This window comes from Moschus berezovskii, chromosome 11 (genome assembly GCF_049115385.1).
Source record: "Moschus berezovskii isolate FMDL1 chromosome 11, NW_MosBer_1.0, whole genome shotgun sequence".
NCBI classification, from domain to species: domain Eukaryota; kingdom Metazoa; phylum Chordata; class Mammalia; order Artiodactyla; family Moschidae; genus Moschus; species Moschus berezovskii.
In genome coordinates this window covers 78,298,648-78,318,217 of record NC_142470.1, presented here as the reverse complement: position 1 = coordinate 78,318,217, position 19,570 = coordinate 78,298,648, and the positions used below count along the sequence as shown (strand labels likewise).

Here is a 19,570-nt window from a genome sequence, read left to right as displayed (position 1 = left end):
TTTTGAAAAGCAAAGGCACATCAGAAATCTTGTCCAGATTTCTCCTATTAGTGTTGAATTGTAGCACTTGCAGGGCACTTTTGAGACAGTGGATGTAAGAATGAGTGATGAGAAAAGGTTTTTAAAATTTTTTTTTTAATAAAAATCATTTCAATGGATAAAAATTAAGAAAGGTTAACAGAGGAAGTGAATATTGGGCGTAAGTGCCCTGTTTAAAGGAAATTTCATAAATAAAATATTTCACATTTGCAAGCTGAGTTTTAATTCCAAGAAAGAAAGAAAGTTACAGTCATTGAAAAGGGACGGGGTATAGAGGTAAATATGGAAAATAAGCGATGTCAGCTTCTCTTGTTTATTTCCACGTAGGAAAGGTCTTTGGGGGAGGAGGTTAGAGTTGAGTGTATCTCTAGTAGTCATTTATATACTGAAAAGTTAACCATGACTCTGCATACTAATACTATGAAATTTTTCTACACTGCATTTTTTGTTAAACATGATCATGCAAGGAATACATGCTTCAGTTCAGTTCAGTTCATTCGCTCAGTCGTGTCTGACTCCTTGCGACCCCATGGACAGCAGCACGCCAGGCTTCCCTGTCCATCACCAACTCCCAGACCTTACTCAAGCTCATGTCCATCAAGTTGGTTATGCCATCCAACCATCTCATTCTCTCTCGTCCCCTTCTCCTGCCTTCAATCTTTCCCAGCATCAGGGTCTTTATAAATGAGTCAGTTCTTCACATCAGGTGGCTAAAGTATTGCAGCTTCAGCATCAGTTCTTCCAGTGAATACTCAGGACTGATTTCCTTTAGGATTGACTGGTTCGATTTCCTTGCAGTTCAAGAACTGCAAGGAGATTGAGCAGCTCAGTTGGTAAAGAGTATGTGCTTACATTATTCTTAGTAAATGATAGATTCTTTGCATTCTTCTTAATAATTAGATTAACTGGAGTTAACACGTGACATATGTGATGCTTATTGAATTTTTTATTGGACAGTTAACTGAGATTTAAAATACTAAACCACATTTACTCTATGCTTTTTAGATTTTAGAAGTGAAAGAGAAGGAGTGTGTGTGTGTATAGGTATAAATGCTTCTTCTCTGATACTATTTTGTCAGTGATAAGGCAGTCTTTTCCATTTACTTGTAGGTTAAGCAATTAGAAAACTTGCATCATTTTCATCCATTGTTTAGGAAGACTTGGGTTTTAGTTCTTGTTTCCTCTGTAATATCACTTTTAATGGAATGATTCTAGGTACACCATTTTTAGATCATTGGGCGCCTACCAGTCTGCTTTATGTTTTAACAAGCCCACCAGGTGATTCTGGTACATGCTTAAGTTTGAGACCCACATATTTTTAATGCATGGAGGTAGTGGCTTAGAAGTTTCTAATAAAGGTGGCCACAAAGGGCAGAATCAGTTGTAGTATTTCAGCAGAGCTTTGCCTGACCTCAGGGTGTTTTCAAGTGTGGAAACATCTATAATGACACAGAAAACTCAATTCTTGCTTTCCCATCTCTCTGCTTTAGTCAGTGTTTTTGATCATCAAGGTCTACACATTTATTTTCTTTCATTTAAAGGAATGTTTACAAATATCCAACTCTCCCCAGTCACGGGTGAGACCACATCGTTTGCTGTGGGGGAGAAGGGGGCATCAGTATCCACATGTCTAAAATCCTTGGATTTTAGGAGCATGTGAGTATGTGAGACTGTGTGTTTGTATATGTGTCTGTGTAGGCATAAATGCTTCTTTCCTGGAATGATTTCTTAGTGACAGGGCAGTCTTTTCCATTTATTTGGGAGTTAGTGTTCTTGAGGATAGTTTTCCAGAAAGATATTTAAAGTACCAGGATACAAATTTGTAAAGTGCTTTTCTTTATTTGATGTTTTTCTCCTTATAATTGAACACATAATATTAGAACAAGTGAAACAAAATGATACAGGGAAATACAAAGGCAAAAATTACCATTTTTGATCTTTCTCCTTCCATCTTTTCAGATGAACAGTGTTAATAGCTGGTGTTTTCTTCTGCTCCATTATATTTTCCTTATTGTGGATTAAGGATTTTTACTTTGATATGAAATATTTGACACATACCTGTTAAACTTGAATTTGCTGTGACTGTAAAATAGTAGTCAGTGTCAGTTCTTGAATGATGCTGCCGGAAGAGCATTTAAAGATTTTATAAATGTCTGGAAGGAGTGAGTCAGAAAGGAAAACCGTGCAATAATTGGATATAGACTGGAAAAAGAGAGGTCATTTGTCCTAATTTCATTGCTGTCACTTTAGATATGACAAGTCCCAGTTTTTAAATCTGAAGATAGAATATTAAGTAGTTACTTTTGTAGGGGAAGAAAAACTTGTCTTCTTTTAGGTTCACTGTTCTTTGTTGTCATTCAGTCTCTCTGTTGTGTCCGACTCTTTGCAACAACATGGACTATGGTACTCCAGACTTCTCTGTCCTTCACCATTTCCCAGAGCTTGCTCAAACTCATGTCCATTGAGTCGGTGATGCCATTCAACCATCTCATCCTCTGTCGTCCCCTTCTCCTCCCACCTTCAATCTTTCCTAGCAATAGGGTCTTTTCCAGTGAGTTGGCTCTTCACGTCAGGTGGCCACAAGTATTGGAACGTCAGCCTCAGCATCAGTCCTTCCAATGAATATTCAGGATTGATTTCCTTTAGGATTGACTGGTTTGATCTCCTTGTAGTCCAGGGGACTATGAGTCTTCTCCAGCACCCACAGTTCAGAAATTCAAAAGCATCAATTCTTTGGCTTTCAGCCTTCTTTATGGTCCAACTCTCACATCCATACATGACTACTGATAAAACCATAGCATGATTATATGGACCTTGGCAAAGTATTGTCTTTGCCTTTTAATACATTGTCTAGGTTTATCATAGCTTTTCTTCCAAGGAGCAGGCGTCTTTTAATTTCATGGCTGCAGTCACCATCTGCAGTGATTTGGGGGCTCAAGAAAATAAAGTCTGTCATTGTTTCCATTGTCTCCCCATCTATTTGCCATGAAGTGATAGGACCGGATGCCATGATCTTAGTTTTTTGAATGTTGAGTATTAAACCAGCTTTTTCACTCTCCTTTTCCATTTTCATCAGGAGGCTCTTTAGTTCTTCGCTTTCTGCCATAAAGGTGGTGTCACCTGCACATCTGAAGTTATTGATTTTTCTCCTGGCAGTCTTGATTCCAGCTTGTGCTTCATCCAGCCTGGCACTTTGCATGATATACTCTACGTGTAAGTTAAATAAGCAAGGTGACAATATACAGCCTTGACATATTCCTTTCCCAGTTTTGAACCGGTTCATTGTTCCATTTCTGGTTCTATCTGTTGCTTCTTGACCTGCACACAGGTTTCACAGGAGGCAGATAAGGTGCTCTGGTATTCCCATCTCTTGAAGAATTTTCCACTGTTTGTTGTGATCCACACCGTCAAAAGCTTTAGCGTAGTCAGCGAAGCAGAAGTAGATATTTTTCTGAAATTCTTTCTTCTATGATCCAACGGATATAGGCAATTTCATCTCTGGTTCCTCTGCCTTTTCTAAATCCAGCTTAAACATCTGGAAGTTCTTGGTTCAGTTCAGTTCAGTCGCTCAGTCGTGTTCTACTCTTTGCGACCCCATGGACTGCAGCATGCCAGGCCTCCCTGTCCATCACCAACTCCTGGAATTTACTCAAACTCATGTCCATTGAGTCAGTGATGCCATCCAACCATCTCATCCTCTGTCATCCCCTTCTCCCGCCTTCAATCTTTCCCAGCATCAGTCTTCTAAATGAGTCAGTTCTTCGCATCAGGTGACCAAAGTATTGGAGCTTCAGCATCCGTCCTTCCAGTGAATATTTAAGACTGATTTCCTTTAGGATGGACTGGTTGGATCTCCTTGGAGTCCAAGGGATTCTCAAGAGTCTTCTCCAACACCACAGTTCAGAAGCATCAATTCTTCATGCTCAGCTGTCTTTATAGTCCAACTCTCACATCCATACACGACTACCGGAAAAACCATAGCTTTGACTAGATGGACCTTTGTTGGCAAAGTAATGTCTCTGCTTTTTAATATGCTGTCTAGGTTAATCATAACTTTTCTTCCAAGGTGCCAGAGTCTTTTAATTTCATGGTTGCAGTCACCATCTGCAGTGATTTTGGAGCCCCCCAAAATAAAGTTTGTCCTTTTCCAGTGCTGTGGCCACTGCTGAGTTTTCCAAATTTTTTCATATTGAATGAAGCTCTTTAACAGCATCATCTTTTATAATTCGAAATAGCTGGGATTTCATCACCTCCACTAGCTTTGTTTGTAGTGATGCTTCTTTCTAAGCCCCACCTGACTTCGCATTCCAGGATGTCTGGCTTAAGTGAGTGAGCACACCGTCATGGTTATCTGGGTCATTCAGATCTTTTTTTGTATAGTTCTGTGTATCTTGCCACCTCTTCTTAATATCTTCTGCTTCTAAGTCCATACTGTTTCTTTCCTTAATTGTGCCCATCTTTGCATGAAATCTTCCCTTGGTATCTCTAATTTTCTTGAAGCAATCTCTAGTCTTTCCCATTCTGTTGTTTTCCTGTATTTATTTGCACTGTTCACTTAGACTTTCTTATCTCTATTTGCTATTCTTTAGAACTCTGCATTCAGATGGATATCTTTCATTTTCTCCTTTGCCTTTTGCTTCTCTTCTTTTCTCAGCTATTTGTAAGGCCTCCTCAGGCAACCATTTTGCCTTTTTGCATTTCTTTTTCTTTGGGATGGTTTTGATCACCATCTCCTGTACAGTGTTATGAACCTCTGTCTATAATTCTTTAGGCACTCTATCAGATCTAGTCCCTTGAATCTATTTGTCACTTCCACTGTATAATCATTTGTAAAGGATTAGATTTAGGTCATACCTGAATGGTCTGGTGGTTTTCCCTACTTTCTTCAATTTAAGTCTGAATTTTGCAATTAGGAGTTCATGATCTGAGCCACAGTCAGCTCCCAGTCTTGTTTTTCCTGACTGTATAGAGCTTCTCCATCTTTGGCTGCAAAGAATCAATCTGATTTTGGTATTGACCATTTGGTGATGTCCATGTGTAGAGTCGACTCTTGTGTTGTTGAAAGAGGGTGTTTGCTATCAACAGTGCGTTCTCTTGGCAAAACTCTGTTAGCCTATGCCCTACTTCATTTTGTACTCCAAGGCCAAACTTGCCTGTTACTCCAGGTAACTCTTGACTTCCTACTTTTGCATTCCAGTTCCCTGTGATGAAAAGGACATCATTTTTTGGTATTACTTCTAGAAGATCTTGTAGGTCTTCATAGAACTGTTCAACTTCAGCTTCTTCAGCATTAGTGGTTGGGGCATAGACTTGGATTACTGTGATATTGAATGGTGTGCTTTGGAAGTGAACCAAGATCATTCTGTTGGTTTTGAGATTGCACCCAAGTACTGCAAAACCAGGTGGGTAAGAGCACTGATTTTGAGTTCACAGAAAAATATTAATCAAGGAAGCTGTTAGAATTTGGGACTTATATCCTATCTTAATAGAGAAGGGGGAGAGGGAGAAAGGGCACTTACTGGAAAGCAAATGGCTTTTAGGGAAGATGACTGAGCACTTTGGAGAACAGATGGAAGATATGAGTTTTAACTTCCCTGGTTGTGAAACTTTCTAAGAGAGGACTTAATAATAATTGAGTTCTTTGGGGGTGCTCTGCTGTTATAGAAATAATGGGGCTCAGAAACAAAGTCTACTCTCATACTTTTGTCTCAGTATAATTTTTATGCCACAGTGATATATTTTGGAGCCCTTCAACATTAAGTTCTTTGCCAGTAAGGTGTGAGTTGTGGATTTCCTTTTTTTTTTTTTCCTGAGTAGATTATTTGAGGTTAAACTTAGTATCAGTTAGGACTCGTATTTTTTTGCAGGTAATCTAAACTCAGTACATCTTGGCTTATAGGGTTGCTTTTATTCAGAAGCTCTGTGAGCCCATCAAAGAACCTCATTCTTGATCTTTTCTATTTTTTTATGATGTAAATTTTAACCTAAGCCTGGTTTCTCTTTTGGCTCTAAGATGGCTACTTAGCAGTAGAGGTTCATGCCATATTCCAAGAAAGAGTCCTGCAGTTTGCCTTGATGGGACTATTTAAGAAGTGAGTGTGGCCAGAGAAATAGAATGTGATGATGGGCCTAAGCTAACCAAGGGTGCATTATTTCTCTAGCTGGAGGGACACAGAGTACAAGCACTGCTGGGAGGGGGAGGGAGGGGAGTAACTGTTGTGAGACCACCAGGAGCGTCTCCTAAGATTCTGCCCTGTAACTGCAGACGTTCATGTTTTATACTATGATACTGTCTTTTAAATAAATCAGATTCCTAGTTAAAACCTGTCTAGAGTCTCTAGGGAGGTGACTTACTATAATATCTTCTTTATTCTCAGTTACAAACTTTTAAACTTAGCTTGGGTTATAAGGTGACTTAAACCCTTCACTGTCATTGTGGATATTTGTGATGAGTTTAGGCATTTCAATTACGTGACTCAGAACCACTTTGAGAAAACCTCAAGAGAATATCAGTCGTTTTATGTATGATTTCATATTTTCTAGCTGTGCACTTAGGAATTCATGGGATGAGGGGAGCAGTCATTTATGTGAATGGTTGGGTTACTTTTTATCTTTTCCTATAAATGCATCAGTTGTTTTTGTGGCTGCTTTCCATAAACTCTATGGAATGGTTTTCTGTTTTTGAAGTAAATGTAGAACAAAACTACCATAAAGCAGGGTTCAAAAATAACAATGATTACTTTTACTTTTTTCACAAAAAGTAAACAGTGTTAGTTTATTGGGTGATTCAGTGGGATGTATGAAATTTTACAACCTTTCTGTATGTATTTGGACCATTTTATCTTTGAATCTTAGTTTTCACATATACTCCTTACTGATATTTCATCTACTGTTGGAAAAGTAGTGACTTTAGATAAATTTTTATTGAAAATGCTGGGACAAAAAATTGAAATCATTTTTAATAAGCCACAGTTGAATAGTTCTGATCCAACTATATCATTGTAGAGTATATAGAAGTTTTAAAGATACTGCATTTATGTGCAGTATACTTTAAAGTTTCTATACTTGGAAATAAAGAAATACAAAAATGGAAAGTATTGCTATTCTCCCACCTAGAATTAACTGTCAGAACATATTGGCATTTTTTCTTATAGTTCTGCTTTGTAAAACGCAGGACGTGGGGACGTCCCTCTTGGTCCAGTGGTTAAGACTCCCTGTGTCCAATGCTGCGGGTGCAGGTGTGATTCCTAGTCAGGGAACTGACATCCCTCATGCCTCATGGCCAAAAAATTAAAACACTGTTTTTGTAAAACTGATACCTATATAAGGCATTCACACAACACAGAAAGGAAGAGAGATGGAAGTTAAAATATCCCCCACATCTATCACCCAGAAATGACTGTTATTAAAATTAGTCTGTTCTCAAGTATGAGCAGGATTGAAGGTTTACAGAACAGACGTTGAAATTTTCCTTTTTAGTCCCTTACAATAAAGTACTGTCCTATTCAATATCCTAGTAGTGCCTCATCCGTTGAGACATAGCTAATGGTCTTTTTATGGTTATGTGCAGAAAGATGCATAGATAAATTAGAGCAGGAAACTCATACTGTAAATGTAACTTTTAATTTTAAAAGGGTCTAACCTAATGGTTTTTAGTGTAACAACAACAGAAATTACTGGAGGGACTCGTTTAACTTCATTTGAATGATTTTTCACCATAAGAGAGGGAAAATAACCTAAAACAGGTTCAGTTCAGTTCAGTCGCTCAGTCATAGCCGACTCTCCGCGACCCCATGAATCACAGCACGCCAGGCCTCCCTGTCCATCACCAACTCCACTCAAACTCATGTCCACAGAGTCGGTGATGCCATCCAGCCATCTCATTCTCTGTCGTCCCTTTCTCCTCCTGCCCCCGACCTTTCCTAGCATCAGAGTCTTTTCCAGTGAGTCAACTTGTCGCATGAGGTGGCCAAAGTATTGGAGTTTCAGTTTTAGCATCAGTCCTTCCAATGAACACCCAGGATTGATCTTTAGAATGGATTGGTTGGATCTCCTTGCAGTATAAGGGACTCTCAAGAGTCTTCTCCAACACCACAGTTCAAAAGCATCAATTCTTCATTAGAAAAATATGAAAAGATTGAAGTTTCTTTGACAAACGTGTTTCAGTTTTGGAGTATTAATTACCTGCTCTGAAAGTTGAGCAGTTAACCACTCATATGTGCTTCTACAGAACCCCCTTTATACCTCTTGGTTTTTAATAGTTCTGTTTTTGCACCAGCCAGGTCTAAAATATGCATATGTCTATAGCCTTAATTCCAATTTCCAGGCTCTTTAACGTTCATTTTTATTTGTAAATGAATTCAGTGCTCATCATGTTCTTTTACCATGGCTTCTTCATTCCTGGGCTTAAAATGCTTAATTTGACTTTTATTTGGCCAGATTTATTTTTCGAGTTTTTTTTAAGGTTGATGAATCTTATTATAGGCCTTGAATTACTTCATGCTTGATAAACATATCTGTCTTTTAGCTTTATTCTCAAACAAATCTTTATTATAATTAGTGCTTTCTTCAAACTTCCAGGGTACATCGCTATCTTCTGACATTCAGTACTAATGAAATGTCTGTTACCACTTTGATTTACAACTGCCCCTCCTCCCCACCCACCTCTCCATCCCCACATTTCAGGTGATCTGCTCTTCCTGCCTAGATGTCTGAAAAATTCCTCACTCCTATTCTCTTTTCTTCACCCCTTAACTTTCCCTGCTTTCACCTTCCCCCTTTCCTTTCCTGGCCTCCCGTGCCTCGACCCGTTTCCTTCCTTTTCTCTTCCAGCCCCTGTCCTTCCTTCCTCCTCTTTCCATCCACATCTTTTCTCCTGTTAATTTTTCCATCCACTTTCCTCCTTTTTGAGGTGTTTAAAAATCTTAACATTTAATTAGGAAATACTAGTCATACTAACAGTATGCTCACTACAAAGTCCTCTTTCATGCATCCCTCCGCAGAATTACCTGCTATCCTAGAACTGGTGTTTATTGTTATAATTTTCATGCATTTCATTACTATAATAGGTACTGTTGGTTATTTCTAAACCTTATAAATAATATTGTCTTATCAAAATTTTGATTGAAATTGCATTTAATGATTAACTTAGGGGAGAATCAGCGTCATTGTAACATTGAGTCTTTCTATCCATGAATATTATATTTTTCCCTTTTTTTCTTTCCAATGGTTACATTTTTGGAGAGTAATTTACATAAAAATTTTGAAAGCATATTATTCATAAATTATTATTCATGTACTAAATAAATGTATTTAGTACATTTTCATTGTTGTGCAGCCACTAACACTTAGTTCTAAAATATTTTCCATTACTACCAAAAGAAAACCCATACCCATTAGCAGCTACTCTCTTTCCCAGCTCCCTCAGTTGCTGGCAACCACTAACCTACTTTTCATCTCTACTATCTTGCCAATTCTAGACATTTGTAAATGGAATCATACAATATGTAGCCTTTTGTGACTGGCTTCTTTTATGATCAGTAATATACCATTGTATGGGTATACCATGTTTTGTTTATCTAGTCACTTGTAGATGGACATGTTGGTTGTTTCTACTTTTTGGCTAGTATGAATAGTACGCCTTTGAATAGTCATGTGCAACTATTTGTTCTGTTCTTTTATATAGCTAGGAGTGAAATTGCTGAGTCATATGGTAATTTTATGTTTAACTTTTTGAGGAATCACTGCACTGTTCTCCCTGGTCCCTTTACCACTTAAAATTCCTACCGCCAATATATGAGGATTCCAGTTTTTGCACATTCTTGCTAATACTTGTGGGTTTTTTGTTTTTTCTTCATTGCTGTAATAGCCATCCTAGTTAGTATGAAGTTATATTTCATCGTGGTTTTGATTTGCATTTCCCTAGTGTCTGAAGGTAAACTTCTTTTCATATATTTGTTGACCATTTTGTATCTTTGGAGAAATGTCTATTCAGATTTTTTGCTCATTTTTAAATTGGGTTATTTGTCTTTCTGTTGTTGAATTATGAATGGGACATGTTCACTCAGTTGTGTCCAACTCTTCGTGACCCCATGGACTATATAGCCTGCCAGGTTCCTCCGTCCATGGGATTTTCCAGGCAAGAATATTGGAGTGGGTTGCCATTTCCTTCTCCAGGGGATCTTTCCAACCCAGGGATTGAACCCCGGTCTCCTGCACTGCAGGCAGACACTTTACCATCTGAGCCACCAGGGAGGCTCATTGAGTTAGGAATTCTATTTGTCTTCTGAATACTAAACCCTTTTTCTAGGAGATACATGTTTCTGAGTTTTCCAATTGCCAAAAGTTCTTCATAGTGATTGCTTATTATTTTTAAAAGCACTACTGTATTTGTAGGCAGAGTTCCTGTTTATTTTTAATATAATTTGTGCCTCTGATATTCCATCCTTTGCATAGCATGTTTACTTTAGAGGATCAACTTCTGACTTTTAAATCTTCCTTGTACTTTTGGGTTGTTTTGTTTTTCATTAATTTCCAGTCTTACATATCTATTTCATCTATTTTTGATGTCTTTCAGCCTCTATTTTTCCAGCCTTTTTTAGTAAGCAGTTAAGGTTATACTTTTCTGTGTTGTTTTAGCTGAATGCATCCCATATGTTTTGAGAGGTATTATTTCTTACTCAGTTTTGAGTCTTTTATTCCCATCATCACTTATTCTTTAGTTTGTCGTTTGTTTAGAAAGTTTTTAACTTTATAAGCTTGGTATGTGTCAGTTTCATAAAATTCTCCATGTATTCGTGGATTATAAGTGCTCCCTAATTTTGGTTGCAGAGTTCTCTACATGTCCATTAAATAAAACTTTAATTGTTTTGTTCATATTATCTGGATACTTGCTAACTTTTAATCTGCTCAGTGCAAGAACAAGTGTGAAATACAGGGTTAGGTTGTTCTTGCCGTATGTTTTAACTGAGTGTACAGTTTCACGCTGACAGCTGCTTTTCTTCAGTCCCTATGAAATTGTGTTGCACTGTCCTTTGGCAACAACTATTTTGTTGTTTACCCATCTTGTTTCTAGATGTTGGCACCTTTTACTACTCTGTGTCCAAAAGTGGGTTTCTTTTTCTTTTTTCCTATTTGGATTTGCTGCATTTTCTTAATCAGAAATTCTTGTCCTTTATCAGTTCTGAAAAGTTGTTAGTCATTTTCTCCTCCAATACCGTATTTCTTCATTGTTTTTTCTGATGCTGTGATTAGACAGGTGTTGGCCTCTTACATTCTTTTTCTTTTTTTCTTGCTGTCTTTCGTTTGACTATCATTTATTTTTTTCTTTTCATAAAATGTTTATATTGAAAGAGCTTCCATTTTCACTGTATAGTAATGTTTCTCCAAGCACACGTTGTGCTTTCTGTCACTGTGCATTTAAAATTAATGTTGCTTCTTTTGGATATGATTCGCTTCCAGTTCCACAAATTGAAATACTTTCCTCCAAGTCTGCCCCAAGTGCTACCACCTCAGATCTCTGGAAGGACTCCATAAATGTTCCAGTGCTTGTCCACATTTTACCTTATTTCCTTGTTAGTTGTTTACCCAGTTAACTGTAAACTCCTTTTTGTTGTTGATGGTCTCCCTGCATTGCCTGCAAGATCTTATTTCCCTTGTGTATGTTCAGTCAGTCGCATTTGACTCTTCGCGACCCTGTGGACTGTAGCCTGCCAGGCTCCTGCCTCTATGGGTTTTTCAGGCAAAAATACTGGAGTGGGTTGCCATTTCCTCCTCCAGGGGATCTCCCTGACCCAAGGATCAAACCTGTATCTCCTGTGTCTCCTGCATTGCAGGTGAATTCTTTACTGCTGAGCACCTGGGGAAGCCCTACCAGGAATTGGACCTGGGGCCACAGCAGGGAAAGTGCTCGGCCTCTTAAACATTCTTTTTCCGCATGTGTCTGTGCTGCTTGCTTTGTGATTGCTTCAGTAATATCTTGTTCTTTGCTCACATGTTCTATTCTCATTCTTTAAATGTTTTAAATATATTTAATATTCCATCTTTAAAATTTCTTGGATTTAAATCTGCTCCTTGTCTTCTTTCTGCTGTCTTTTGTTGTTATTGTTTTGAGTCTCTTACTCATGGTGTCTTGTTTCCTTGTCTGTTATGTATGTTTAGATAATACTCATTTACCTGGGTTCCTCCTGGACCAGTTATACAGGCAAATCATATATCCCCTCAGATAAAATTTGCTTTTTCTTTATACCCTACAAATGTAATTAACCCAGGAACACTTTTAAGTTAATTTCTCAGTCTGGAGCTTTCTGCATTTGTTTGGGCAAAGATTAGGCTGCTGGCAAAGGCTTAGCTGCTGAAAAAGAAACCGCAAATAAATAACAATGGCTTAACTAGGATAGGGGTTTAATTTTCTATCATGACTGTGTGGGCATAGCAACACAGGGTTGGCAGGGTAGGCTCACTATCTCTGTAGCCTGCCTTCTCCTTTACTTCTCCTTCCAGATCCAGGATAGCTTACTTCCTTATCTTTATTCCAACCAATGGCAGAGGACAAAGAGGGAAGAGGAGGTCACATTCTGGAAATGGTACGCATCATTTCTGCTCACAGTCTTTTGGTAAGAATTTAGTTATATGCTCACACAAGCTGCAAGGGAAGCTGGGAAATGTGGTGTTTGGTCTTATGAAAAATTGTCAGTCCTATCACTGTAGAAGGAGGAGATAATAGAAGTGGCCACAACCAACTTTTGCATTGCTAAGATAAGTAGCAGACATTTGAAATCCCAATCCAAGTGAAGGCATTTGTTTATTTTAAATTAGTTGTATTGGAGTATAGTTGATTTACAGTGTTGTGTTCGTTTCTGCTGTGCAGCAAAGTGAATTAGTTCTACACACACATGTATCTGGGCTTCCCTGATAGCTCGGTTGGTAAAGAATCTGCCTGCAATGCAGGAGACCCTGGTTCAATTCCTGGGTCGGAAGGATCCCCCGGAGAAAGGGATAGGCTACCCACTCCAGTATTCTTGGGCTTCCCTTATGGCTTAGCTGGTAAAGGATCCGCCTGCAGTGCGGGAGACCCAGTTCGATCCCTGGTTTGGGAAGATCCCCTGGAGAAGGGAAAGGCTACCCACTCCAGTATTTTGGCCTGGAGAATTCCATGAGCTGTATAGTCCATGGCGTCGCAGAGTCAGACACCATCGATCAACTTTCACTTCACTTCATACATGTATCCACTCTTCGTTAGATTCTTTTCCCCTGTAGGTCATTACAGAGCATTGAGTATAGAGTTCCCTGTGCTGTATACAGTAGGCTCTTACTATTAATAGTTATCTATTGCCTGGAAAATCCCATGGATGGAAGACCTGGTAGGCTACAGTCCATGGGGTCGCAAAGAGTCGGACATGACTGAGCTACTTCACTTCACTTATATTATATACAGTAAAGGCAGGCTTTTGGTCACACATTGTCAGTGAGGAGATTCTGCCCCCACTTTCCCTTTCCCGGGGTCCAAGCTGCTAGAGGCAGATTTCTCTAATTGTTACATTTCTCATGAGGTAAGTTTTTAAAATGGCCCTGTGGCCTGCTTTATGCTGGGGACTTAATTCCACTTTGTAGGAGCTCAGGTATCTAGTTTTCTCTTAACTATAAACGTATTTGAAAAAAATGCTTGTAATATTTTATCTAGTATTTCTAGGATAGTGGAGTTTTTGCTTTTGTTTTTGAAGATTTCTAGTATCTTCCTTGTATTTTTTTTCTCCTCTCTAATTACTTTAATCTCTGTCTTGTGAATTGTCTCTGATTATATCAAGTCTTTTCTTCTCTGTCAGTACAGGTAATTCTGTTCAACAGTATCTCTTTGCTGTTGTATTTATTTGTTGTTAAGTCCCTAAGTCATGTCCAACTCTTTATAACTCCATGGACTGCAGCACACCAGGCTACCCTGTCCATCACTATCTTCCAGAATTTGTTCAGACTCAGGTCCATTGAGTCAGTGGTACCATCCAACTATCTGATTCTCTGTTGCCCCCTTCTCCTGTTGCTCTCAATCTTTTGCAGTATCAGGGTCTTTCTACTGAGCTCCTTGCATCAGGTGGCCAAAGTATTGGAACTTCAACTTCAGCGTCAGTCTTTCCAGTGAATATTCAGGGTTCATTTCCTTTAGGATTGACTGGTTTGACCTCCTTTCTATCCAAGGGATTCTCAAGAATCTTCTCCAACACCACACTTCAAAATCATCAATTCTTTGGCGCTCAGCCTTCTTTATGGTCCAACTCTCACATCCATACATGACTACTGGAGAAACCGTAGCTTTGACTCTATGGACCTTTGTCAGCAATGTTTTGTTTCTGCTTTTTAATATGCTGTCTGGGTTTGTCATAGCTTTTCTTTCAAGGAGCAAACATCTTTTAATTTCATGGCTGCAGTCACCATCTATAATGATTTTGGAGGCCAGGAAAATGAAATCTGCCTTTGTTTCCACTTTTTTCCCCTTTCTGCTTGCCATGAAGTGATGGGACCAGATGCCATGATCTTCATTTTTTGAATATTGAGTTTTAAGCCAGTTTTTCAATTTTATTTGTATATTTATTTGTGTATTATTTGTATTTACTTTTACTTTAGTGATACTGCTAGGATCTGATTTTCCTTTCTTTTTTTTTTTAATCTTTTTTCTTGATTTTATTATATCAATTTGGATTTCTAAGCCTGGGTTTATTTTGTTTATTAATATTTCCCGTTGTGAAGTCTAGGGTAATAGCTGTGTGTGTTTCTGGTGCTAAGTGACTGATGATATGAAAACAACTCATAGAAGTCATTGTGTCATGTTTGTTGGAATACTTCAGTTCTAAGTTAGAACGCTTAGTTGGGTGGTATATTTTCTTATCCATTGTTTGGGAGGAGTACAGCATTACCAAAGGGCACTCCATTTGGGGTATGGCCTAAGACTGTTTAGTAAGTTAGAGCTCAGTCATTACTTTCCCTTGCTTCATTTGGGTCTTCTTTCCAGATTGGGATTATTAATTGAGCTTTCTCAGGGTTTGTTGACTCACCCGTGGTAGCCTGGCTCAGCATCTCTTCTCTTAAGTTTTGTTGGAAGAAGGCAGTTCTGTAACACTCTCAATCCACCGTTGCAGCATTAAGTTTTCCCTTGGAGTTATCATAAGTCTTGGTCCTTGTTTTTAAGTCATCTCCATTGTCTATTTAAATAGCTGTATAATATTCTATTGATGTACTATTGTGCAGTGTTTTGATGCTCTATTATTTCCAGGCCTTATAACAGATAAATCTGTAGAGGTCTTATTCGTCCATGTGTTGTTTGCTTCTGCTGCGTTATTTCCTTAGATTGAATTTCTAGGAGTAGAATTGCTATGTCAGAGTATAACAGATATCTCTGAGTCTTGTCGCATATTGCTTTTTTTGTTTTTTTAAGGTTATAGCAATTTAGATTCTCACCAGAAATGAATGAGTATACTAATTTCACTGTAGCCTCATTAGTATTTGGGAGTAGGTTTCTTTAAAAAAAAAAAAAAAGCTGTAGAATAATATCTTAAGGGTGCTTAAATATTCATGCCTTTTATTATTATGGAGCTTTAGCATTTTTCTATGACTTTAGTTTACTACTTGTTTTCTCATCTGTGAGTTATGTATTTTTATACTTGCCCAGTTAATGACTTGATGTTTTTCTCATACATGCAAACGAGTGCCTTTTTATAAAAGAAAATGTCAGCTTTTACATTTTTATATTTTACAAAGCTATTTTTACAAATCTTTTGCCTTTAAAAAAGTTAGTTTTGTTTGAAATTTAAAATTTTAGTATATAATAAAATCTTTTGGTTTAAATTGAGAAAGTTATTTGATAAATGTTTTATTCTCTTTTTTGCCAGTTTTCTGTAATATTTTGTTTCCTCATTGTGTTCAATTTTGGTATGTGAAGAAGGTATGCTCTGTTTAAATGGATAGTAATTAGGAATTTATATCAATCTCACTGATTTTTTTTTAATTTCCTCATTTTAGAAAACTGACTCATTTTTATATGAAATTAGGTCGTTTTAATAGTTCTTATTATATGTGTGGATAGACTTCATTCTTTTTTTAAAAAATAGTCTTTCATAATTTTATCTCTTCAAGTTTTAGTCATTTTGTTTTGTTTCAAGAAAAGATTTCAAGAGCTAATTTTCTGAAATTCCTAATATAGATCCTTGGTTTGGGCAAAAACCATTCTGTTACAGTCTTTAAACATTGTTTAGGGAAAAGTATAAATAAAAATAACCTATACTGTTAGTGGTAAAAGCATCATTAGCACTAAGCTGTTTCATATCAGTAATTTTTGTGTATCTAGAAGTCTCAGCTCCTAATAAATAGAGCTCTTTACATCTGTTAATCAGTAAAAACTCCTTTGGTTGTGACTGAATAACTTATAGATAGTGAATCATTTAACTCAAAACATTAGTGAATTTTAAATAAGCAAAGAATTTCATGACTTCCATCTTTATCCGTCACTGATCAAATTTGGCTACTCTTTGTTCTGTTTATAGGTGGAAAACCATGAATTCCTTGTAAAACCTTCATTTGATCCTAACTTGAGTGAATTAAGAGAAATAATGGATGACTTAGAAAAGAAGATGCAGTCAACATTAGTAAGTGCAGCTAGAGATCTAGGTAAGAATGGTTCCTTGAAGGTTTGAATAATTCTTTTGTCTGCATAGTATCCACACTGGAGCTAGAAGACACAGTTGATCATGCCATTTCCTTGTTTAAAGTGCTAGCCCTGTTTTCTACTGAAAACTTTACAGTCACATAAAGTTTACATACAGGACTCTTTACATCTGGGGCCTGGCCTCCCCTTCAGATTCATCTCTTAACCAATTTCTGTAATCCCAGGATGACCCCACATTCCTGCCAAACAAATCACCCCATATTGCCCTTGCAACATCTTTTAAGTAAGACCTGTTTTAAATGACACTCCTTCTGTAAGCCTGATTCTATTAGGAATAGTTCATTGATTTGGCTTTGGGGTTCCCAAGCACTTCATTAATATCAACTTTAAAAATTACTTGTTTTAAATTCCCTAGCTCATTCCCTAATTAGTCTCATAATGTTCTGTTCTGTCTTGCTCTGAATTTATAAACCTCTTTGTAATGTGCATCTTTGACTTTTATGTGAACTGAGTAAATCTTAGCATATTAGAAGGTCCCTCAGAGCAGCATCACTCTAGTATATGCCCATGTGTGCTCAGTCATGTCTGACTCTTTGCGACCCCATGGACTAAATAAAGTCCACCAGGCTCCTCAGTCCATGGAAATTTCCAGGCAGAAATAACGGAGGGGGTTGCCATTTCCTTCTCCAGAGGATCTTCCTGACCCAGGGATCAAACCTGCATCTCTTGAGTCTCCTGCATTGGCAGGCAGATTCTTTACCACTCTGTCACCTGGGAAGCCCCCTGTATATGCCCATACCAACATATATAAAATTTTTAAAATATAGTTTCCATAAAGAGTTCATATATGAACTTGATGTTAGATTTAATCTTTGACCTGAAGGATATTGACATTTACCCTCTTCATTTTATAGATCTCTCCATTTTCTTTCTCTGTCTCTCCTTTCTGGTCAAGTGAGATCTGTCTTTAATTGTTTGCTGTTTCTAGTGTACTCCATAGTCATGCTTTAGCAAATAAATGTATTTATCTTAAGTTTTAAGATACTATCTCTCTCTTCTGGTTTGGGGCCTAAAGATCACATTGATGAATGAATGAGGAGAGGACAAGCGTAAAAATTAAAAAGTCTTAGGTGCGTAGTCTAGCTGATTGATCATTGCCTTTTTTGTGATTCTCCTTGCACTTAACAGAGTACATGGCCTAGTGTTTTCTAGAGCTTTGTTGTCAATCTCAGAGTCTAACATTTTTCTTTGGAAAGTGTATTTGTTTTCTTTAATTATACTCTACATTAGTTCCAGGGAAAGGCTTTGGTTAACTAAAGAACCTTCAGCAGAACTCCTCAAGGGTAACAACCATACCTTACCTACCCTCTTGCCCATAGCATCTGAAACACTGAGCTTCCCCACTGCTGGTGCCCTGCAACCTTGGATGGGTTTACCCAGAACGGGCTCCACATCACAGGCTAACATTAAAAGGGGGATTTAAATATTTTATAGATATCCTTAATTCATGTAGTTTTTTGAGTGAAGTAGGATATGCATCTTTCCCAGTCAGATAGTATAAATAATTTCCAGTATGCTGTCATATAAATAATAAAAGTATTTTTCACTATTTAGATTTAAGTATTCTAAACATTTACATTTATGCTGTACATATCTATGACATACTCTTTCTTTTTTGCCTGATCATGAAGGCTTAGATCCTGGCAAACAGATTAAACTGGATTCCAGCACACAGTTTGGCTATTATTTCCGAGTAACGTGCAAGGAAGAAAAAGTCCTCCGTAATAATAAAAATTTCAGTACGGTAGATATCCAGAAGAATGGTGTTAAATTTACAAACAGGTTTGTAAGTCTATGTTAAATTAAGCCTTTACTAGTTCTATAAACTATTCTCTGATGAACTGTGAATGTTGCATGATAAGGAAGTTTATGTTTATTGATGCAAGGCATAAAATAAGAATGAAGCTTTTTTTGTTTTTTTCCTTATGAGAGGTTGGTCAGGTATCCTAATGATACTTGTTGAATAATTCAGCTTTTCCTGATTCACTGAAGTGGCACTTTGGGTTTGTTTTTAAGATTATTCTTTCACATATCTCTCTTATCTTTTTATCAATATGAAATAGATTATATTACATTTTTTTTGTGTTTCCATATCTGTTAGAGTTAGTTCCCTTTGTATCTCTATTAGTTATTTTCACGTTTATTTTTTCTAAGAAAATTTTGTTATTCCTCTGGTATATCAATTGATGTGTCATTTAGTTTAGGGAAATGCTACCAACTTTAATGAGGCCATTCATTTAGACTGTAAGTTTTGTTTTTTTTTTTAATCATGTTAATGTTGGAAAAAATCTTAGTAGTTTTTTATGCGTCTTCTCTTGCTTGTGTTAGGAAGCTTCTGAGGCAAATTACTTACAAGTGAAAAAGAATTATTTAAAAATAAAGTAGCTGGGAGAGTAAGGGCATTATCCTTTCTCTTCTGTATTATTTTAGAATTTATGGCCAGCCTTCCTCCTGCCCTTCTTGGGTATTCTTAGTATTTCCAGTTAGCTTTTGCATATACGCCTCTCTTATATCCATTTATTTAGTGTTTTTGAGTGTCTGTTATATGCAGACATTATTCTAGGTGTTCAGACAACCTGGTAATGAAAAACAGTGTGTCTGTTTAGTTTCTCATAACAATTCTCTGAAATAAATAGGACAGGTTATAGTTCTCACCTTTAGATGGAGAAACTGAAACTCCAGTTCCCCAGGACTGGACAACTAGTAACAGTAGATACTCAGACCTAGATCTTCTGTTGCTAGATTAGTTGCTATTTATTAGTTGCTTCTGTTGCTATTATTAGTTGCTATTTCTTGATCACACAATATCCCTGATTCAAG

General features: G+C 37.3%; 1 protein-coding gene across 1 annotated transcript in view; it reads left to right on the top strand.

Moving 5' to 3' along the window:
* The window catches only part of MSH2 (mutS homolog 2), an 80,903-nt gene that overhangs the window by 46,902 nt on the left and 14,431 nt on the right, over positions 1 to 19,570 (top strand). The window contains exons 9-10 of the mRNA XM_055400234.2: positions 16,569 to 16,692; positions 18,382 to 18,532. Of these exons, the coding sequence (XP_055256209.1) occupies positions 16,569 to 16,692; positions 18,382 to 18,532 (275 nt within the window). The remainder of the gene's footprint in view (positions 1 to 16,568; positions 16,693 to 18,381; positions 18,533 to 19,570) is intronic.